Genomic DNA, 21,918 nt, shown 5'->3' on the forward strand with positions numbered 1-21,918 from the left:
TCTTTTGGAACCACCTCAGATTACTTAAGAGAAGTTCCTCTGCCATCACCCAAAAGCAGTTCCAAACCTGTCTCTCCTACATTCAATTAAGTCTTCAAAAAAAAAAAAAAATCTGAAAAAGGTGGGGGCAGATCACGGTTCTTCTTTGTGCGAGGTGCGCCTGGGGCTCGCTCTGCTGCACGCCACGTGGGCAGCAAATGGCGGTGGAAGCGTTGAAGGACTGGGGGCTGTAGGGACTGGGGAGGGCCTTGGCAGGGGCAGCCAAGCAGGGGCCCCTTCCAGAGCCCTGGAGCTGCTGCCGGGAGCGCAGGGCAGGCTTTGCTCCCTGCAGAGGCTGCTGTTTTTCAGCCTTGGTGGCTGTGCGGGCAGCCAGGCGTGGGGCTTTTTGTGAACCTGAGCAACGCACCAGCCGCTCACGGGGCTGTTTCGCTGGTTTAGGGCACATCAGAGCTCAAGGAGGCTGAATATTGAGGCTTTCCCACTCCTCCGTGCACCTCCTCCCCGTGCCTCGGCGGCCTTTCCCTCAGGAGGAGGCAGCAGGCGGCGGGGCCGGGACCCCCCCCCCAGGGGCCGTGCGCGTGCCCGCGCCGCCGCCTCAGGGGCCGGGGCCGCGCGAGGTGAGCTGAGGCGAGGCGCGAGGCAGGGGGCGGGGCGGGGCGCGGCCGTTGCGGCGGTTCCAGGCTCGCCGCGCCCCGCCATTGGCCCAAAGTAGGTCAGGCCGCGCGCTCACGTGACGGCCTCGCGCGCCTAACGGCCCCCTCCCTCCGCTCCCCCCCCCTCCCGCACCGCCGCGTGAGGGGGGCGGCCGCTGAGGGCAGGGCTGTGGGGAGGCGGCACCGCACGTGCCCGTTTGTGGGACTCCCTGCTGAGGAAAAATACGGAAAAAAAAGCAAAAAACACACAAAAAACAAAGCCTGCATCAGCTGCTGCGCTGCCGCTGAGGTCCCTGTGTGCCCCCCAGCCCTGCTTGAGTGCCTGAGGCACTGGTATCGGGTCCTGGTGTGGAGGTGGAAGGACGCCCCCCATGTGGCAGTGTTGGCAGCTTTAGTGGTCTCTTCAAATTTTCTCTGCTACAGAATAAATTAAATTAAAAAAAAAACTCTGAAAGCGATATATTAACTTACATGTATGCAGTTCGAAAAATTCAATCTTCGCACCATGCATCCTATCACGTTTCTGTGATGGAAACACCAAGGGCACGATCATAAGCCTTGGCTGAGGGTTTTTGGTTTTCCAGTTGGTGACCAGTCAAGGTGCCTTCTATACAAAACTAAATGGCAGTCACGGTCCTTCAAAAGCCATAAACTTGCTCTGCGCGAGCACTAAGAATACACCAAACTGTACTTTTAGCAGGTTGGAAAATGTAGAAGTCCAGTTAGCGTGCAGTTAGCTGGGTCAGGGTTGTGTTGGCCTGACCCGGGGTGTGGTGCGAGGGGTCGGCCAGGGGCCAAAATAGCACAAATGAGCAGTGGGCCCCTCAAGAAGGTGCAGCCATCAGTCACCAACGGGCAGGTACCTGCCCACAGTCTGCTTGGAGTCCTGTGAATTGAGGCTGGTTGGAACGAAACCTGCCTGTGTGGCAAGACTGGAGTTAAATCGCTGCTCCTGTTGCAGTGCGAAATTGAAGAGCACAGTTCCAGCACCGCCAGTACTTGGGTACTTTTCTCAGTTTTTCTGGCTGGTCCATGTATTGGAAAGTGTTGTTACAGCTTCCTCAGCCAGGAAATTCCCAGCTCCTGCACGGTCTGTAATTGTGTTTGGTCCTCAGCATGTCTTGTTGCTTCTTGTTGTTCTGTGCCTGCGCAGATCTAAACATAGTTTATCCTGTTCAGTGCCAAGTGGTAAACAGTACGGTTTTCATGTCATTCGATTTCATTGAAAATGCTGCTAGTTTGGATATATTTTTTCTGAAATGTCAGTTACATTGATAGCCGTAAAAACTTCAGTAATTCTGCCCAAGCTGAGCTTTCATTACATCCCTAGCTAATCTTGCTTGTTACTGGCATTACCCAATATCCCTATTACCTTTACGTCTTCTATTTCTGTTTACTCTTCTTTGTTGCCTACCAAATCTCCTAAACCTATTTTTTTCTTTCTACTGCACAAAAAAGCATTGTGCACCGTGTCTCCACACGCCTTGCCAATCGTTGCTCTCTTTACATCCCTCGCGCTGTACTTTTGTAATTAGTGGTTCTCAGTAACCAGCAATTTGGCCATCTGGGGCACCGCCGGTATGTGTACAATCACTTAATAACCCCCTGCTCGTTTTCCTGCCCAGGTACCACACACATTGCTGTGCTGTCACCCCGTTCTCGCTCTCTGTGTCATGTGGAAAGCTCCTCCACAGCCGGTGCCCACCCCGGCTGCGGGCCAACACCATTTTCCTCCCCTGCTGCCGGCGAGGGAGCTCTGTGGGGCCTCCGGTGGGAGGCTGGGGGTCTAATATCCCTGCAGGGAGGCCGCGGAGGCCCGAGCTGACGGACCAGTCTGCGGCCGGGGGCTGCCCTAACGGGGGTGCCGCCGCCGCTCCCCTCAGCGCCGCGCGGGGCCGGCCGTTGGGAGGCCGCGAAACCGTTACCATGGCAACCGCCCCGCCCCGCCGCGTGCCGCTGTGGGAAGGGGAGGGGCTACACCCACCAAGGGGCGTGGCCACGGAGAGGGGGCGTGGCCATACCAAGGGGGAGGGACCACCAGGAGGGGGCGGGTCCATTGAAGCGGGGCGTGGCCTCCCGCCCGTCCCCCCGCACCAATGGCGAGGCCGCGGCGCGCCTGACGTCAGCGGCGGCAGCGCCTGCACATGGGCGCGCGGCCGGGGCGCGCGGCGCAGAGCGGGCGGCGGGCGGGCGGCAGGAGGGCGGCAGGGAGGGCGCTGCGCGGCGGAGGCGCCTCTCCCGCTCCCCTGCTCCGGCGGCCTGCAGGCGCCCCGAGGCCCGGCCAGGCTCGGCTCTGCCCTGCCCTGCCCGGCTCCCCCCCTCCCCGCTCCCGTCCAGCAGCCGCTCCGCCAGCCGAAGGGGAAGGAGCCTCCGCCGCCGCCCCGAGGCAGAGCCCACCATGTCGCGGCCGCTCCCGCTGACGCCCCCGTTCCTGCCTCCCACCTACGGGGTGCTCAAGTCCCTGCTGGAAAACCCGCTCAAGCTGCCGCTCGCTCACGATGACGGTGAGGCTTCCCCCGGCAGCCCCGACCCCCCTCCCTTCCCCCCCGCCCCGAAATGGCGGCCCCCGCCCCGATATCGCCGGGTTTATCCTCATTTTGTGCTGCCCCCCCCGGCGGTGAGGTAACGGGCCGCTCGTGGTGAGGGCCCGAGGCCCCGTGCTGCTCGCCGAGCCCCTGTGAGGGCTGCCCGGGGCTGCAGGCGGCGGTCCGGGGGGTGCCGAGGCACAGCGGGGGGCAGGAGGCTTTAGCTGTTTAAAACCTTGCAAATATTTGGGAGAAACCCCCAGTTTCCCTTAAAACCGTTTGTTGGAATCACTGGGTGTTGTGGGAATAGGTAGGAAACGGGATTTTAACTTTTATTTATGCTTTCGTGCTACCCTTGAATTTTTCTCTGCATGTCAGAATCCCTCTTCTGTCAGGCTTTAAAAAAAAAGGCTGTCAGGCTTAATATAGTGATGTTAAAACATTAGTAAGATTAACATCACCATAATTTATCTGAATAATACATTATTTTATAATTTACTGCATAGTATGAGGCAGGCAAAGCAAGCAAAACACTAATTTGACGGCTACTTTGCTTGTGTAAGGACTAGCAAGGCTAGGACCTTAATTATTTTTTTTCAAGTGTGACAAGATAATAAATACCTGAAGTTGAGGTCAAGACAATTCCTTTTCAGCAGAATATAGCAATATCTTCCAGCTTGTTTTAGCTCAAATGCTTGCTTTTAAGTCCATTAGTATTTATTGAAGCTGACGTTCAAATCCATGCACGCAGTGGAATTGTTAACTAAAAGCAGGGGGAAGGTTGGATCCTGCAGAGGTGCTCAGTTGATGTGACTTCTCTTCTAACCAGAGGAAATCAAGGGAGTTATTTTTGTAAAGCAGGTATTCCTTTTCTATGTTTCCTGAGAGTGCAGGGAAAATAAGTAGAAGCAGTGATATTTCAATTACTCAGCTCTTATATATTTATTATGTGTTTTGTTTAAGCATTTGGTAAAGAAAAAGACAAAGAGAAGAAATTAGATGATGACAGCACCAGTACCACAGTCCCTCAGTCAGCTTTCTTGGGCCCAACATTATGGGACAAGACACTGCCATATGACGGAGACACTTTCCAGTTGGAATACATGGACCTGGAAGAATTCCTCTCAGAAAATGGCATTCCACCCAGCCCAAACCAGCACGAGCATAGCCCACACCAGCCAGGTCTCCAGCAAGCTACCTCAGCATCACCTTCTGTCATGGACCTCAGCAGCAGGGCTTCTACTTCAGTCCATCCAGGCATGGTGTCGCAGAACTGCATGCAGAGCCCGGTCAGACCAGGTAAATCAGCCCTAAGACCTTCCTATGGATTTTGGCGTGAGCCTTTCTCCCCACTGTAAATCATTACTTCTCACTGTACAGTTGGCAGGCAGTTTAGAGAGGGCCAATATGGTTCATTTGCATGCAAAAAAAAGCCCCACTCTAGATACTGTTAAGTTGCTCCACAGGGATTTTTGGTTAAATTATGTCAGGAAGCTGCAGGAATTCCAAGGAAACTCCTGTCACCTTTTCTTCATTGGTAGCCTAGCTGTTGGCAAGCAAAAAATAACACAAGCAGAATAGTAATGCGTAAATGCCGTGGTGTTAAATAAACAGGGAGGACCATGAAAGTGAGCGTTCCTTTTCTTGACTAGTATTTGATGCAAGAGCATAGGAGACTTAGCGTGAGTAATTATTTTGAAGATGAAATTTAAAGACGGTGCTTCCTGTTTGGAATTTTGGCTGCAACCTTATTCTGTACTGGACACAGTAAAATTTGCCACAGTATGTGGGGCAGGAACTACGTTTTTAACTGCATTATAATCTTAGGTAGTGCAGAATAAACTTAAATGTAACTCTGACCACTATAGATAAATTACCTCTACAGTTACCTTAAGCTATGGGAAAATAAGGCATCATGGAGTCAAGTTCTGATCATAATGCGTGTTTCAAACCCGTTTGGTATCAGTGGAAGTGTTCTATTTGTTTGTTAACACTTTAAATCATCCCTTGAGAAGCAAGCACAAATCTAGAATAACTGCTATGGCTTGACACCAGCATGGCTGAGATCGTGGTTTGGGGAGTTTTGTTAGCATGAGTTTGGAAAACATGGAGCTTTGCTTTTTTTATTAAAAAAATAAAAAAGTGTAAGGGTGAGTTATTGTGCTCTTCTGCTCACACAAGGTTTGCTAGAGCAAAGTGTGCTCTTGGGAGCAGGAAACCACTCCTCTCTCTTCTGCTTGATCGCTTGCCATGCTCAGTGTGCGAAGTCATTGTCAGAATCATCTGATAAGGAGGCAAAATAAATAAATAGAAGGACAAAAGTTGTGGAGCAGGATGAAGTGGAAAAGTCTTAAAATCTACAACATTCCTTTCTCATTAAAAAGAAATAAAATACCCCGCAAAACCCCCCAAACCTGTCAACAGACTCCTTGGCCCCACGTCAGATGTGTGTTTAGTCGTGGATTTCATTTACTCACATTTTGTGGATTTTACTTTTTGTATTTCAATTTCAAGGCATTTCATAGTTAACCAGTAACTCATAAGGGTTCACAAAGTTGAAATATATTTGGAGTTGGCAAGAGTGGAATACTTAAAAAAAAAAAAAAAAAAAAAAAAAAAAAAAAAAAACCTACCCTGATTTTCCCAAGCCAGTTCTTATAAATAGTGCGGGTATGCTACCCCATTTTCTGTCACTTCTGCACACAAAATTAAAAGCAGATAATCCGTCCTCATTCTTTTTTTAAGGGAGGCTGGTTTTGTGCCAGGCTTTTAATGATCACCTGTCAGAATTTATTTGTAATCAGCTGCCTGCATGACTTGCTGTCATTTCATTGATTTTTGGGTTTTTCCCTGAGCTGTGTACAGCTGGGGGTTACAAACTTTTCTCACTAAAACTGTATGCTTATGTCTGGCTGTAAAAGGAGTTGGGTCTCTTGGGGTAGGATAAAGCACCTTAGTCTGAAGGAATTTTTTTTCTCTATGCCACCTTGTCCTAAGAATAATAGGTTTGGATTATACTCTTTTTTTTTTTTTTTTTGAAAGGAGGGTGAGCTCCATTCCATTTCTTAAGTTTTTTTCCCCTGTTACAGATAGGTACTATGACTTAATTAACAGTAGTCTGGTTTATTGTCAGATTAATGGATTTTTTTGTGCTGTCATAAAAATCTGACATTCTTCTTTTGTAGGGATCATCGTGCATTTTAGCATTTGAGCGATCTTTAAAATACACAGTATTAAAAACATTTCTAGTGAAAATAAAAATGATCATTTAAAGTCGTCATAAAAGTGCTGAGGCAAATGTGCTGCTTTGAAATATTAAAGTCAGTCTGGAGCTAAATGTTAAAATTATTATAGTGGAGCCTTTTGGTTAATAAATCCTATAAGACCTTTAAAGACTCTTTTAAAACTGTCATGAAGTAAGGTTTTTTAATTGGTGTGAGTTACTGTTTCAATATATGTGGCTGTTGTGATTTGTATTATTGTAATAAACTCAAGACAAATAGTATGAAGTACACAATTTCAATAAAAATTAATTCCACGTGATTGTATTATTTTTAGGAAGACTGAATTTTCTAGGTGATACTAGTTCTTAAAATGTTTTGTCTCCACTGATCTTTATCTTAATTTTTTGATGGCCTGTTTGAGTATATGATGTGGACTCGGGCTGAAGCAAGAGTCAAATGTTGTGCTTCTCGCATCCCTACTTGAAATGACTCCACAGAATTTAACATCAGTATATCACATGTAGCTGGCCAAAAATCTGAGACTTGCATAGGCTGCGTACAGGGAAGGACGTGTACATGAGTGTGGATACCAAACATGTCTCCCATGTGTGCGTGGTGTATCTCAGACAGAGGTCTACACAGAAGTGACATAAGATGATTTAATTTTGTGCACATGTTGAAGGGCAAGCCTTACCTGTCTTTAGAAACCAGTGGTGTCACCTAGATGTGTGTTTTATACCACCTCTGGAAGAGATCTGAGAATTTGCATTGCCTTTCAGTGAGAACTGGGGTCAGGCTCAGCAAAGCTGGACTGACCATGGCTCTAAACATAATATTACAAGATCCTTGTGGATCCTTGTGGATCTTGTAATAGTGGAAAACTAATAAAACCCAAAACAACAACAAATGGTTCCTTATAAATTTGAGTTCCTTATTTCCAGCTTGCATTGTCTGGTTATTAGAAAAATGTGTAGTCTCACCAGTTTGTTATGTGAACTATAGCAAATAACAAAGTAAGCACCCGCTTTCTTGTAAATTTCTGTTTGGGCAATCTATGCAAAAACTGGTCTTTGTGGAGAGAAGGGATGCAGGATAAAGTTCTGTGGTGGTGTTTTTTGTTTTTTGTTTTTTTTTTCAAAACTGGAATCTAAAGTATTTAAGTATTTCTTTTTCACAGTATCACATTAAATCAAAATGCTATTTATTAATTTTAGTGTTGCAGACCGTCATTCGTTGTAACATAGATGTATCTGCAACATTATTTCTCCCTGTAGTGGGTGCTGACTAGTTGGTTGCAAATTAGTCTTTCTCAGTAAAACAGTTATTTTAAAACCAGCTTTTTAAGTTACCTGTTACTGCAAACGTTTTCTTGTTTCTCCATCTGTTGCAGATCTTTTGCTGTTTTTTTTTTTTTGGGGGGGGTCGAATGTAAATCGCTGTGGTGTCATTTAATGAAATTGGAAGTATTCATAGCCGTTTGTATATAAAGGGAGTATCATGTTTTGAAGTTAGGTGCTGGTTGCTATTACCTGGCTTTTTTCTATGGGTAACCCTTATTTGGGTGAACGGGATGGCAGCATGAAGGGTTCGCGTGGAGTGAGTGAGAGTTCAGAAGCATTAGTTAAGTCTGGTGGAAGACTCTAATTAGAGGATTTCTGTTCTTCGAGATTTAGATGTGAATTTTCTGTTTGCAGCAAAAGCCTTGGCAACAGGGCTATGTCAGAGGGGGATACTGCTGACACAGTGATATCCCCTGTGTTGTCACAGTCCTGCTCCTTATGGAGGATAGGGCCATGGGAAGCTTAGGAAAAAAAACTCCTGTCTTGGCATTCCTGTGACAGTCGTTTTCACTCTGCAGTGCCTGGATTGCTGGTGCCTTAGACTGCTTGCAAAGGATCTGCCAAAGATTAACGGGAAAAAAAACAAGCTTTGTAATCTGTTGCAGAAACACAGATGTGAGATATCTAGAAGTCTTCACTTTCGGTGACAAAATAAGATTCAGAGGTGCATTCATCAAAAAGCTGAACACTTCTGTTTGAAGTGTGCTCCCCTCAGCCCCCTCTTGGAAGAACACGAAGATTTATTAAATGCTCTATTGTACGTACTCAGCAGAGAGATCTCATCTAGAGCACATTATCTTTTACTTCTTGCATGTATACTGAATCGTAATGACTGACACCAGGCAGGATTGGGTGGGTTTTGGTATTTTTTTAACTGGTTTGTGATAGGCGTATGCCGACGGGGATGGTTTGCTCTTGCTCCATCCGGCCACTCGGCTGCATACTGGGAATGACTTGGTGAAGGGGGCAGCCCACAGAAGGGTGTGTGCAACACTCCCTTTATTGTAGTCTTCCTTCCCCTGTGTTTCTTAACATGACCTCCTCTTCCAGCACAGCCTTTGTAGTGTGAAGGGCAGCATTCCCGGCAGCCAGCTCGTCTGCGGAACCCTCTCCTGAGCTCTAATTGCCGTTTACAAGCAGTTCAGGGTTGCGTGAGCCCCGTTCCTTAAAGGTGAGGGCTTCTACCTGCAGCCAGCACCGAGAGGAGCTGGGTGCTTCCCCACCTTTGGTGTCCCACGTGATAACAAGGGAATGACCAGCTAAACCGCCTGGCAGGCTGTACCAGAGCTGCTCTTCACATTGCCTCTCACGTGAGGCTCTGAATGGCTGCTGCCTGCACCACCATGTGCTCTGGGCACGTGGCAGTCCCCTGTGCAGCCTGCTCAGCACGGCTTTTGCTAGAGCAGCAGGCACGCGTGCGTGGCTGCGTGCTCCTGCCATTACCAGCCGGTGCCGAAATTGCAGTCAAGTGGAAAAGCGCAGCTCTGCGCGCTGCGAGGGGAAGGCAATATCCAGGCAAGCCTCGCACGCTGCTTTCTGGATCAAAGGAAGATGCAAAATATATTCTGGCAAATATTAAAAATAGCCTGTCACATGATAACAAGGGGAAAAAGTGCTGAACGAACAAGCCTTGTTAATGCTAGAAGCAAGAACACTGTGTCTCTTTCAAAAGATCTAATTTTAATATTCGCCGTTAAATGTTGATTATTAGTTAAATAATTGCTCAACTACGTGAAAGAACTTGAAGTTACTTAGGAGTTCAAACAGTAAACAGCAAGAAAGGTCTTGGGTTTTGTACTACACGTTTAAAATGTGCCTGGCCTGATGCTTGAGTTCTCCTGTGGAGCAGTGCCTTCCACACAGATCCTGCTGTGTAAGCATGTAAGGGCTGTCTGGTGTTAGCAAGAGGATATGCAGAGGGAGCAATGAGGGTTTTGTCCTTTGAGGAAGGCATTTTAGGGATGCCAGGAGTTGAACTTGTTGCAGTTACCTAGGAAAATGCTGTGACTTTCTCCTAGCCTTGCTTCCCATCTCAGAGTGTTTGGCTGACTGGTCGTCTACTGCAGGGGTTTGATTTTTAAGAAGTGAGTACACCGTGAAGTCTTCCATGAAACAATATCTTAGAGTTAAGAGACGAGATGTATACAAAGACATTGATGCTATCTGATTAGATGAAGCTGTGAGTAAACATCCTAAATTGTTGCAATCTGTACATATTTATATGACAACAGATTGGCAGTTGTGGGAGCCAGCAGCGGCCAGACTCTGCCCAGTGAATCCCAGCGATGAGTACTTTACTCCTGGTGTGGTGCCACTGATTTCAGCCCAGCTTGTTGACTGTCCTTCTTCAGCAGCTCCTAGGTGGAGCAGCGAAATGTCACCATCTGTTGTCATTGATCTTTCTGGACTTCTTAAGGGGGGTAGCTGGTCTCAGCGTACCGGTGGAGATTTCTCAGGATGGAAGGACATACTTATCATCAGTAAAGAGTACTTGAGATCATTATGAAATCAGAAGCTTGGCTGGCAGAACACCGTGCAGCTATTTAATATTTGTATTACACGCTAACATAATCATTAGCTTGCTTCTGAAAAGTCTTACTTTCATAACAAAATATATTGCAATATTTTGTCAGAATTCCACAAAAGACTGTGAGGATCAGGAAAGAGCATTTCAACAAAGTTATATGTAAGAAAAATGGTGGTTTAAGCTATTCTATGTGAGGTAAACGGCAAAGGCTCTGTAAAAAAAAAAAAAAAAAAAAAAAAAGCAGTGCTCTAAAGCAACCCTCAAATCCAGTAGGAGCTAGTGGAGTAAGTTGTATGTGAGGAGTAAATATAGAAAATGGATGTTAAAATGCACATCTATGTCAAAATGAATACAGTATAAACAGATTTTGTAGCTTGTATGGCAGTGTTTCATGAGCAAATGGCATTGAAGGAGCCAGCAAACAGTGTTAAAGAAGCTGTCTGTCACGAAGCTGAGTTGAGACCTGAGAGCTTCAGATCTCACATAGGGAGAGCTAATGCAGGCAGGTAAGGCAGTGTCTGGTAGGCATTTCATCAGGGTTTTTTTCTGCTGGGGTTCTTCAGGGCACTTCAGCTTTGTGTAACTGAGGTGCCACCCATCAAGTTTTAAATGACTACAAGTTATTGTTCAACCTCATTTTCTGACCAGCTTTGAAGCTGTTGTATAGTTCTGCTTCCCTGTCCCATTCTCTGGTTGAACTAAATCTTGCCAGGGCTAAATTCAGCCCAGATTTTCATTGTACACCATCCAGCACCCTTGCTTAGCGTCTCTGATGTGGCACTCTTTTGCTTAGGGGTTCTCTGCTCAACTCTTAGAGAAATAGCTTTAGCTCTTCATCTTACTGCTAGTATTCTCTTGTTCATATTATTTGCTGTTTAATGAAAACAGGCATCGAGGATTTTGACACCCTTTGCTCATAAGCTTGTGCTTTGGTGTGTGGCCACTTGTAGAACAAAGAATAAAAAATCCAGATTGCGTTAGGGTCCTAGAAAACTCAGGTCCTCATTAACTGAAGTGAAGATGTAAGTTATTACTGGAACGTAACTTGGCAGGTACCCATGGATCAATGTTTTAGCATGCGTTTACTATAGGCAGATGTCAGAGTGAACTACAGCAGTAGCTCATCTGTGACAAAATGTCATCCTTAGATATTCAGGTGTATAAGCAGAGAGGCGAAAACACATTTTGTGACAAAGATTGGTTGAAGACGGATAATGGTTTTAAAGGAAAAAAGTTCTTTTCCAATTAGCCTTAGGGAGCTCAGCTTGCTATAAATTCTTTGTTCTGGAACGTGGCTGTGGACAATAGGTCAAAGATTAAGTAATTCATTACAGAGCTGGTTGCTACTCCTGAATTTAATAAACAAATGAATGAACAGGGCTCTCCATCCCCAGCAAGATCATTACTTTGTGTGGCAATGACTGGACCTTAACTTTTTTGGAACACTTGTAAGGCTTGCCACTCTTAATTCCTGTATGTGGATGTTGTGTTATTTGAGGTGACCTGATAACTCAGCAATAGTAATGCAGAGGAAGGCATCCAAAAATGAATTTAAATGCAGTCCCATTAGGAACTGCTTATAACTTGAGATTCTGAGGAGGCAAGGAAGGAAACTGTAGATTGCCTTTTGGAAGAGGGAAGGAACAGTAATGTGAAACTTGGAAAGACAAAATACTCCTGCAGAGCTCTGTTTTATGGAGCAATCCATGTTTAGCGAATACTGAAATAATAGTACTAAACCTTCTCCTAGAAGCCTATGTTACTCAAGGTTGTGGAGTATAAAATAGACTCAGAATAAGAGGGGCTGCACTGAAATAAAGGAGGCAATTCAAAATGCTTTGGTCACTTTCACAAACTCACCATTGCAAGGTTTGGAAGTGAGACCCACTCCAGCAAGAAGTCTGTCTCAAAACCAGCTGGGTGCTTAGTAAGAAGGAACTGGCACTCGAAAACAAATCCTGCTCCTCATCACAACAGAGAGAGGGTTAAACTGACTTAATTTGAAGGAGCCTGCAGCAATCAGACATACCACTGTGTTCCCTCTGTCTTTGTGCTGCATAGTGGAAATACAGATGTTACTGACGTCTGTAATCCCTGCAGCTGTGGCCCCGTGTTACAGCGTGGGGCATTTGGCCATTTTGTGTATGTAACTCTTGCAGCTCCCTCGCTGACTGTGGTAGATGGATATTGTGGATTTTCTTGCCTGGTTTGCTATGAAAGCAAACGTTATGCTAGGTGTGTGGGGCCTCTTGTGTGCTCCTGATCGCGATTTTTGAGTATATAGGCTGATTTTAGGCAAATGTGGCAAGCAAGTTGAGGTTCTGATAGAGTAATTACACTGCTAAAATTTCATGAAAATAGATGGCTGGATATGATAGGAATATGTTAGTGAGCAGGAAGAGCTGTAATGTAAATGTGCGTTTTCTATATCAGAGAATTTACATAAAACCTTTAAAATGCCTGATGTGTGTGAAGTGCTTCGGTGAGAGCTGACACCCTTCTAGACACCGTGAGATGGTGATTCACTTTGAGAAACAAGTCTGCAAAAACTACGTTTAATTGGTTGCCAGCGGGTGTCAAACTTTTTTCCACCATTATTCTTCCTTAAAAATCTTCATCTCCTGGAGTTGTGTGGTTATGTGACTCTAAGGTTTCATTTAAAAAGAGAAGTTGGAAAACCAGCTGTGTGACTTGCAGGCGAAATCCCAAAAGCACCAAACCCAGGTAATGGAACGATCTTGATCCTCTCTAAAGTTATTTTACCTAAAAAGCCGAGTGTTTGTGCAACCTTGCTCTATCCTGTTCCTCTGGTGCAGCAAAAGTGCTCCAGCTCCACTGCCCAATTTGAAACTCCCTTGCAGTCAGCCAAGTTTAAATTTGAGGCCTGTTATCTTATCACAATTATTGCAGTATCACATGTGGGCACACAGCCAAGTGACCTTGTGTATGTGTCCTGCCATTCATTCTCTGCAGTGTTTCAGCCCGGGTGCTCTGCACAAAGCTCCCTTTTACAGCTTGTTCTAATCAGCGTAACTTTCCACCGGGGTCTGGGGTGGAGGTGGGTTAGAAGTGAATGAGAAACATGGGACAGTGAGAGTGGGCTAAAAATGTTCAGGGATCAAAGAGAAAAGTAGGTCGTGGCAGGGTATGTGTGCTGGGAGGAGGAAAGGGGGAGCGGGAGCTAGGGGAAGGCTTGTTTTCCTATTGGCTTTTCAAAGTTGTGCAATTTAAGAATTGGATTAACCTGATATGACTTTGTTTTTCTGCCAGATTAGATATGTTGAGTTTCTTGGCATTGTGAGTTGTACAGTACATTGTGTGCTGTAAATATGGGTGTGTCGGGATAAAGCTGTAATGACACAACACGCTTGCAGTCTAATACGGCGCTGCTGGGTCGACTCCCCTGCTCCCTTTGCGTCCCCTTCCCTCTGCCCCAAACGCACATACTTGTCAGGGCATTTAGGAGTTTGTTACAACAGAACCACCTTCTGCTTCCAGCCCAGCACCGAGATGTTTCAATACCCTTTTTGGTAAGGTAACGCTTACCTGAGTCCTGAAAGTACATTTGGTCTGACACTGGCATCATACAGTGGTATACACTATATGAAGTGTCTTTTGTTTTTTTTTTTTTTTTTTTTTTTTTGTTTTTTTTTTTTTTTTGTTTTTTTTTTTTAAAAAAAGGGGGGGGGAAAAGGAGAGGAAAAAAAAAAGAAAAAGCTGTATAGGAACTCTTGAGTTTCATCCTGCTTTCTCAGAATTAAGTTGGAGAAATCTTATATGGAAATGTTACAATTTTTGTTTTGCTTTGCCTATTTTTTTTATTTTTTTAAGCTAAGACATTGCCTTGAGCGTAACTTTGGGAGAGTAAAATTCAGGTGCAGATCTGGAGTTACTGCAAGCGCCAAGCTCAGTGCCACTTGAGGTTCATCACAGCAGCGTATGGATGTCTGCGTTAAGTTTTGATGACAGTGTATTTTTTTGTATGTTCCATGCATTGTGAGGTAACTTCATGTGGTACGCCCATCGTGTATGTTGGGCCAGCCCCATGGAGGAGCCCTGTTCTCTGTGCTTACCACAGGGTGAGGGTGGAACAGTGAGGACTTGGGCTGCAGGCAGTACAAGCTGGCACCCGGAGCTGGGTGGTCAGGACGGCCCCAGTCCGCTGGTGAACGCTGCTCTGAGGAGCGCTAAGGAGCATGCAGGCTCTGGGGAGTGAAACTGAGAATCATAGGGCACCTCTGTGTAATTCCCACTCTCAGGTTTCCAGCCCTCTCCTGGGACTGCAGCTACCCAAGCAGGTTAGTCCCAAGGTGCTGACCACAGCCTGGCCTTTGTCACCAGCTGTGTAGTAGCCTGCCCTCTGTACCACTGTGAGTACAGTGATAAGCAAGGAATTAATTCCCCTGTCAGTAGTGAAGACTATTTTTCTTGGAAGAGAAGAGCATAGATATCCAATATGGGTTTAAATTGGATACCAAGATTTTGCCGTGTTATTTAACTGCATTTCCCTAATGCCTTACTCTACCTCACATTGGGCAAAATGCAGTGTACTGATAAGGTGCAGGTTTTTCTGAAGTGGTACTGGTCTGGTCCTTATGGTGATTGAGCCATTTGTTGAGAGTAACATGGGCTGAGTAAACGGGAGCAGGAAGTTGACCTTCTGAACACCTGCATCATTTAACTATGCTTATGTGAGAGAATTAGGAATGAGTACAGCATAGTTGAAGTTAACCTGCATATCCACCTTTTGAGGAGGTTAGACCTCAAGCCTTCAGTTACAAGTATTGGACAGCTGCAGTTTGGGTGTCTGTTTAAAACACCTTCTTTCTCAGTTGGTATTTCAGCACTTAAAATAAATAAATAAAAAATCAGGGCCTAGATTGTCCAGGCTCTGAGACCTGACATTCATCCCTCCACAATCACGTGGCTGCTCGCAGAAGGGCTAATCTCTGTTGGACTGGATTTACCGCCAGGTTTAGGACACACTTTTCTATATTCTTATCTGTTCAATTTTCTCAGTGCGACACAGTTGAAGTCATTGTTGAAAGTCATGGTAGTTTCTGGAAGCTGTTCTGAACACGTGAATAGAAACCATGAGCCAAATAGAAGGAAAGAGCTGGAGGTGTAATTGTCAACCCGTGTGTCTCTCAGATTTCACCAAATACCGCACGTGTCTAGGTTATCAATTTATTTCTGTTAGAAAGTAAACAAATCTCGCTTTTCTTAGGTGCTCTCATGAGCGTTTCATCTGCATTGCTCTTATCTGCAGCAGGGATGTGCTTCTTGGGGCTCATTTGGAGGCTTCTCTTTCTGCTCCCGCATGCAGCGTGCTCTCAGGCATCACGTGCACCTCTGCTGCTGGCCAGGGATGCTGTTGATCTCTTCCCGAGTCAGTTATTTGAAAACGTTATCACTGCTATCAAAATATACTACCTTATAATTGGGGCAGCTTCTAGTCCATTATGCCCTGTGTGTTTTTTTGGATTGAATCCTCTGGCCAAGTTTTATCTCACTTCGTGAATGTTCCTCAGCGCTCAGTACTACTGTCTGGTGGCTGTTCAACTAGCGTCAGCAAAATCTGAGCTGGGGGGGCCGTGTACCACTGTCAGATTCGTAACTTTCCTTTACTGGGCCCCATCCTGAGAGGCCTAAGTACCTCTAATTCTCCTGCATACGGGATTTGAAGCTGTGCAGTGTTTTTTTGAGCTACTCACAAGAGGCTCTCCTAATCCTGTACCATGAAGGATTCACAGTGGCTTTTCAGAATCGGGTCCTTTTAGGGTCTGCATGCTTGAAGGTGTTGGTGTTTAACTGCTTATGTCCAGGTGAATGCACGGTGCTCAGCACCTCCGCAGCATGTGCTCAGCCCTGTGAGCCCAGTCAACCCCTACTTAAAACAGCCCTGTCGACACGTGTTGAAGCAAAACCCCTTAAGTGATTTTTCTTCTGCCCTTTAGTTTATAGCCTGTGGCTTGTTGTTTCCCACTTTCTCACGTTTTCCCAAAGCCGCTGGTGTGTACAGTCTGAAGATCACATTTAACCAACACAAGGAAATCAGCTTGGCCCGACTGGCTTCTTTATCACGTGGCTGAGAATGTGTTCACTCTGTTCTGCCAGACTATGGCTAGCTGAGCAAAATACAGTGAAGCTCTGGGCTTCTGGCCAAGCTTTTATTTCAGTTTGGAGCTTACAGCCACATATTTGCTATTTGGCAGGACATCCACTGGGGTATATTTGGATAGTAATCTAGCATTGTTTTGCTGCCTTTTTCTTCCTTTTTTTTTTTTAATACACAAATAGTATAATCCCAACACTTACTTTGGCCAGTCTGTACAAGATTTCTCAGTGTGCACCGTTATGTACGTGCAGTCAGAACTTGCAGTCATGACCTTTGGTAAATATAAGTCAAAGCAATTAACTTTCTTTTATTGAAAAATTCTTGATGTCCTACTCTTTGCCCCCTGTGTGCCGATAACGGAGCTATGTTGTTACTCTTTCCAAGATCAAAAGCTTCACTAGGGTTTGATTGAAGTCCAATTATGGAAGGAAGTAGCTTTGCTGGAGCTCTGAAAATAGCAATAATTGTTAAAATAATAAAGTTTGTCCTTGTGTGTCTTTATAATCTGTAAAACTTATTTTTTGGGGGAAGGGGGTGGCTTTCCTCTAGTTTCAAGATTAAAATATTAGCAACTATGTCAGGGAAATAGGAGTGTGCTGTTAGAAGAACAAGTATCCCACTCAGGGTTTGGTACTGTAGCCCTGTTCTGCATCCCAAGCTCGCCTTCCTCCAGAACTGTTTGCATGCAGCCTGACTCATGCATGAAAATAAAGCTGGATTTGATTTTTAACAGTATGGGAGGCTTTGGGTTTGGGGGGATAAAGGCTTTATGATGCAAACTCATTTATTTTTCTGTGAAACAAAAATGGGCTTTTCAGAATACAGTGTGTTTTGGAAAGTTGGCTCTGGATTTGAAACCCTAACATCTCGGATGGCACCCTTGAATGAAAGAATAGTACAAAAGCACAAGGCTTCAGAAGGGGGCACAAAACATTATCGCAAGCAGTGGTGTTACTTTCTGAAGGGACATGCATCTCTCTTGAAGCATAGGGGTTTTGTGGGTGGTTTCATACAGGCAGTACTCAGCCTGGAAGCCTGTGCTTATGGCTACTTTATCAGACTCCTTGAACTGTGTCTGAGCAGACGGGCACTAGTGAATGCTGGCATACTTCTCCCAAAATCTTTGTTGTTCTGTAGAATGTGTATTTACAGATGCCTTCTCTTAGTGTCTCCTGCATCCTCAGAAAGAAGAGAGCCTGGGAGAAAGAAACCCGCAGGGAGTCTCAGCTGGTGTCAACTGACAGCTTCAGGCAGGCAGAGCTTGGTTCTTGATGTTGGAGCTCGGCTTGTGTAAATGTCCGTTTATCAGCACTCGGCTAATTGAAATATCAGGACGAATAAATACAAGTTGGGATGAGAATATGGAGGGTACTAAATGAATCTCTTCCAGCATTTTTCACTGATTGCTGTGGATGCTGCTTTGATAATACATTTATGTCTAACTAGAGTTTTAAACTTAGATAAACTGTGGAAAAATGTTTTGTCTTTTTTTAATCTCATGTACATATACATACAGCTTATATAGGACAGTATAAATCCCCATGTGAAAATCAGCTCTCTTGTACTTTCTCTTTAGACAGCTGGACTCAAGAACACTAATTACTTGAGTAAAATCTTTGTGTTATACATGAATGGTATTGATTATTAAGCCCAAAGGGTTTTACAGATCCTGTGAAGCCCATTGATTGTCACACTTGTCACATGAATCTTTAGAACTATAATTTTTTTTTTAGCCCCCTAAGTTACCAGGACAGGACCTGTTACTTATTTGTGAGAATCTTGCTGTTATGCTCTCTCTGTCACAGTGAGAATTTAGCCTTCATTCGCTTCAGCATTTTTGAAATGGATTTCTTCAGACCATAAGATAGTTTTAAGATTTGTGTTATGTCTATTAAATATTCTGCCTAAAGTAGTTCGGTTCCCTAAAGTAGTTCTCTTACTGGGTTTGGATGGGTCACTGCTCTATGAACTGCTTCATTGCCTTCTGAAAATCTTGGCTGTAAAAAAAAAAAAAAAAAGCACAACCCTAGTGAGGGGTACCCTGTTGGTCGGCTTAAAGATGTTTATACAGTCAGCAGCTTTAGCTGCTCTCTGAAGCAGCCTTGCCTGATCTCCAGGAGCTGCTGAAACTCATCAAGCAGGTTCCTGTTAACCAATTATCCAGTTAGGCAGAAAGAGGAAAGGTGTTTCTGCTGCTTGTTTTTCTTTGCAAAGTTTAACCTGTTCTTCCCCAAGCTTCCGTTATTGTGAGCAGTTGTAACTCAGCAGTAACAGCAAGGTGAGTAAGAACAAGGTTAGAAGGGGTCTCTGGTCTTGCAAATACTGAGCTGTGTCAGTGTCTAGCCCCCAGCTGGGCAGAGACGTGCAGTTTCCAGCATAAATCCAGACACTGATTCTTAGTTGTAAGTCCTACCCGGTGTTCATCATCTAGCTTTTTGTCCTGCATTTTAACAAAATATTTACAAAAACAAGTCAAAACACTCCCTACCCCAAAGCCAATAATGAATGTCCCATTGCTGCCAGAACAAATCTGTTGGTTCCCAAACACTCCTGCTGGGGCTTATTGGAAGACTTCAGTTGCTTGCTATGTAAGTGGTGCAGGTGATGCAAAAGAAGCTCTTTTCTCACACAGCTTTTAAATATATGCTCAGGTGCTACCAGACAGCTTGATTGTCCACATCTGACCATCTTCTGCAGTGATTGATAAGACAGGACATGTCTGTGACTGTTTTATTGGCTATCAGTGCTAGATGTGTCTGTGCCAAGTTCAGAGGGATTGTCAAGTGACTGTGCAGTTGTCAAACAAATACTTTTGCTTGTGGTTACTGGAAATAGTAAATGAGTGGGTGGGATAAGGTGAAAAGACTCCTCTCATTCTCTACTGGAATTACGAGTATAATTGACTTTCATGACTGCCATAGCAAATGATAACTTGGTGAAGAATTTTCTTCCTTCCTTCCTATTAGTTCCATCAGTAGCGAAATCTCCATGGATTCTCTGATATGTAACAGAGCTCATGAGGCTGCCTTTTGGTCAGGGAATGAAGAATTTCTTTGATTTATATTGTTTTCACAAAGCTTGTTAGTAATACACTTTTGAGACTCATACGTCTCTGCCAAATTTGTTTGAAATTGGCCAACAGTTTGAAAAGTTTTTGGGAAGAGGCTACACAGTTGTGCACAGCACGACCACACAAAATTCATTTCTTTAGGAAATTGATCTAAAGAGTAACTGTAGTGAGGCACTGAAATGAAGCTTGCAAAGTGATCATCAGAACTGAAGGCTGTTTGGCATCTTAATTGCGTACACAGCCTTTAACCAGGGACACAAGACAGTTCTTGCCCAAGGGTTAGATCCATGTAGGCAGACTTCCACCTGCCCAGGACCTGTCCTTGTAGCAATGAGGTGCAATTGGGTGACTGGAGTCGTTGTTTTGCAAGGGACTGGAAGTGCTTGTAAAGAGGCAGGCACAAATGCGCACTGGCTTAGGCTGTGGCAGAGCTTGAGCTGTGTTAGGAGCTCAGGGCTTCAAAATAGCTTCTCATTATTGGTAGGTTTTCTCTAGTTCTCTAGTATCCTACGTAGCCTGAAGGTGGAACTGAATATTTACTACCGTTGCTTATTTTGTATTTTTCAAAGGAAAAGTCTGTGAATGCTGGAGTTGGAATTCACATTAATAACAAAAATTTAATAGAGCCCTTCAATGATTAAGATTTTACTGAGTTTCACTCATGCATGGAGTACTCAGAACTTATCCCCACAGTGAAATGAAGGCAAACAAGGTTGAGCAAAGTTCTTGTGACACTCAGCCAGGGAGCTGCAAAGCAGGGGCAGCCACCTCATGCCCAGCGGGTAGGAGAAATGTTCCCAAACAGGTGAAAATAAGGCTGGTGCTTTGTCCAGGCCACAGGTTAAGCAGCTGAGGTATGCGAGCTGAAGAGCATACTGTGTGCAGTGGATGGAAGTGTCATCTAAGCTGGGTGTGAGCAGTGTGGAATGTATGTACATAAATAGACCCGGGCATGAGGAAGCAAGGTGTTTGTACCTGTGAATGGATTAGTTACTTCTGGTGAAGTGCACGAGAACACAAGGTTTGCTTCTGTAGGAAGAACCCTTTTAAAGGTGGCATGAAGCATCTTTATTATGAGACCTGCTCTTAATTTATTTCTGAACCTCTGGAACACCATAAATATGGTCAGTACTATTTTCTTTATTCCTTCTGCATATATAAAAGGAGAACAAATAAACATGCTACAAATTTGCTACATTTTTAAAAGTATCGTTTATATGGTGCAGCTCTGTTTTCTGTAATTTTTTATATCTAAAATAGAGAGCTTTAGAACAGAGGAAGAACTGCATATCTGAGTTTAAGATAAAATAAGATGATCTCTGTGACAGAGACAGCAGAAATGATGTGATATGACAGTTGCTGTAGCAACACCACCTACTTCATGAAAATCAGAGTTAACAGGAGTGTAAAAGGTAAAGCCCACATAATTTTCCAAGCCTGTGAATTGTTGCTGCCCTCAGCTTGCAGTGCTTTACATCTCTCCAATGTTTCTCCTTTCATTTTGGCATGGGTACATGGCCAGCTCCTGCAGACCCATGCCCACATTCAGCAGGGCACGTTGTGGTGCTCTGCAGGGTAGCACGTGGCCTGCTGTGAGCAGAGGAACAGAACATGTAGGGTGGGGACCCCAAAAAAATCCTCACAGAGGCTTTGGACAACAAAGTACTCTAAGACCCATGCTGCCTCTTAGGTGTTCCACTTAGAGAATACGACCACTGTCATAAAACGGAAGCCAGATCATCAAATTTTGGGATCAGCTTATAGGAAGGCACTGTTATATTTAATATAAAGGGTAAGGATTGTTGAGACCGAAGCTGTCAAAGGTAAGTACACTGTCCCTTTCCTCCCTCCCAGATAAACCCTAAATAATGATGTTGCATAGCAGTGATACATTGCCCATGAAAGTAGGAAAACACATTGTCTTTGATCAGGATGGTGTTGAGCTGCTTGTTTGGCTGCTGCCAAGTGCCGAGCACAGCACACAAAGGGCTTTGTTCAGTGGCAGGCAAAATTACTATATTTGAAGGGGGCAGAAGTGTCTCTGTTAAAGAAATGTTTCAGTGCCAGGATATTGTTTGAAAGTTGGGATGTCTGCATCGGCAACTGATTTTGAAATTTGCAGCTATGGCTACTGGAAGAAAAATGCAGTATTAAAAATACATTTACTGTAAATAGGGTTGCCATTGGCTTACACCGAATGGTAACTTTCAGAAAACAAAGTCCTGTTTGCTTATACGTATTTTTAAAAGGTAGACATATTTAAAAGCTTCCATACAATGTGAATTGCGAAGTAATTTGCCAGTTCATGTTGCCTTAAAGACAACACTCAAGCTATTTAATATTTTGAGAGCTTGGCAACGGAGGGCCATGCAGTGTGCAAAAAAGTACAATCTCCATTACACACAAACTGGGGGAAAAGAGGAGGTGACAAGAAGGAAAACAAGTATTCCAGAGTTTCTTC

General features: G+C 44.7%; 1 protein-coding gene and 1 long non-coding RNA gene across 5 annotated transcripts in view; one reads left to right on the forward strand and one right to left on the reverse strand.

Moving 5' to 3' along the window:
- Positions 1–2,633, reverse strand: part of LOC110352057 (uncharacterized) — a 61,898-nt gene extending 59,265 nt beyond the window's left edge. For all 3 annotated transcript variants that reach the window (XR_011804113.1, XR_011804112.1, XR_011804111.1), the window contains exon 1: positions 1,125–2,633. This is a non-coding gene — a long non-coding RNA (uncharacterized lncRNA). The remainder of the gene's footprint in view (positions 1–1,124) is intronic.
- A 194-nt stretch (positions 2,634–2,827) lies between these two features.
- The window catches only part of HLF (HLF transcription factor, PAR bZIP family member), a 35,978-nt gene continuing 16,887 nt past the window's right edge, over positions 2,828–21,918 (forward strand). Inside the window, exons 1-2 of one of the 2 annotated variants that reach the window (XM_038165204.2) lie at positions 2,828–3,157; positions 4,142–4,477. In XM_038165204.2, coding sequence (XP_038021132.1) covers positions 3,052–3,157; positions 4,142–4,477 — 442 coding nt within the window. In that variant the 5' untranslated portion in view covers positions 2,828–3,051. The remainder of the gene's footprint in view (positions 3,158–4,141; positions 4,478–21,918) is intronic. The other variant, XM_027471458.3, reaches the window with a different exon arrangement.

Source organism: Anas platyrhynchos, chromosome 19, assembly GCF_047663525.1.
Source record: "Anas platyrhynchos isolate ZD024472 breed Pekin duck chromosome 19, IASCAAS_PekinDuck_T2T, whole genome shotgun sequence".
Taxonomy (NCBI): Eukaryota; Metazoa; Chordata; class Aves; order Anseriformes; family Anatidae; genus Anas; species Anas platyrhynchos.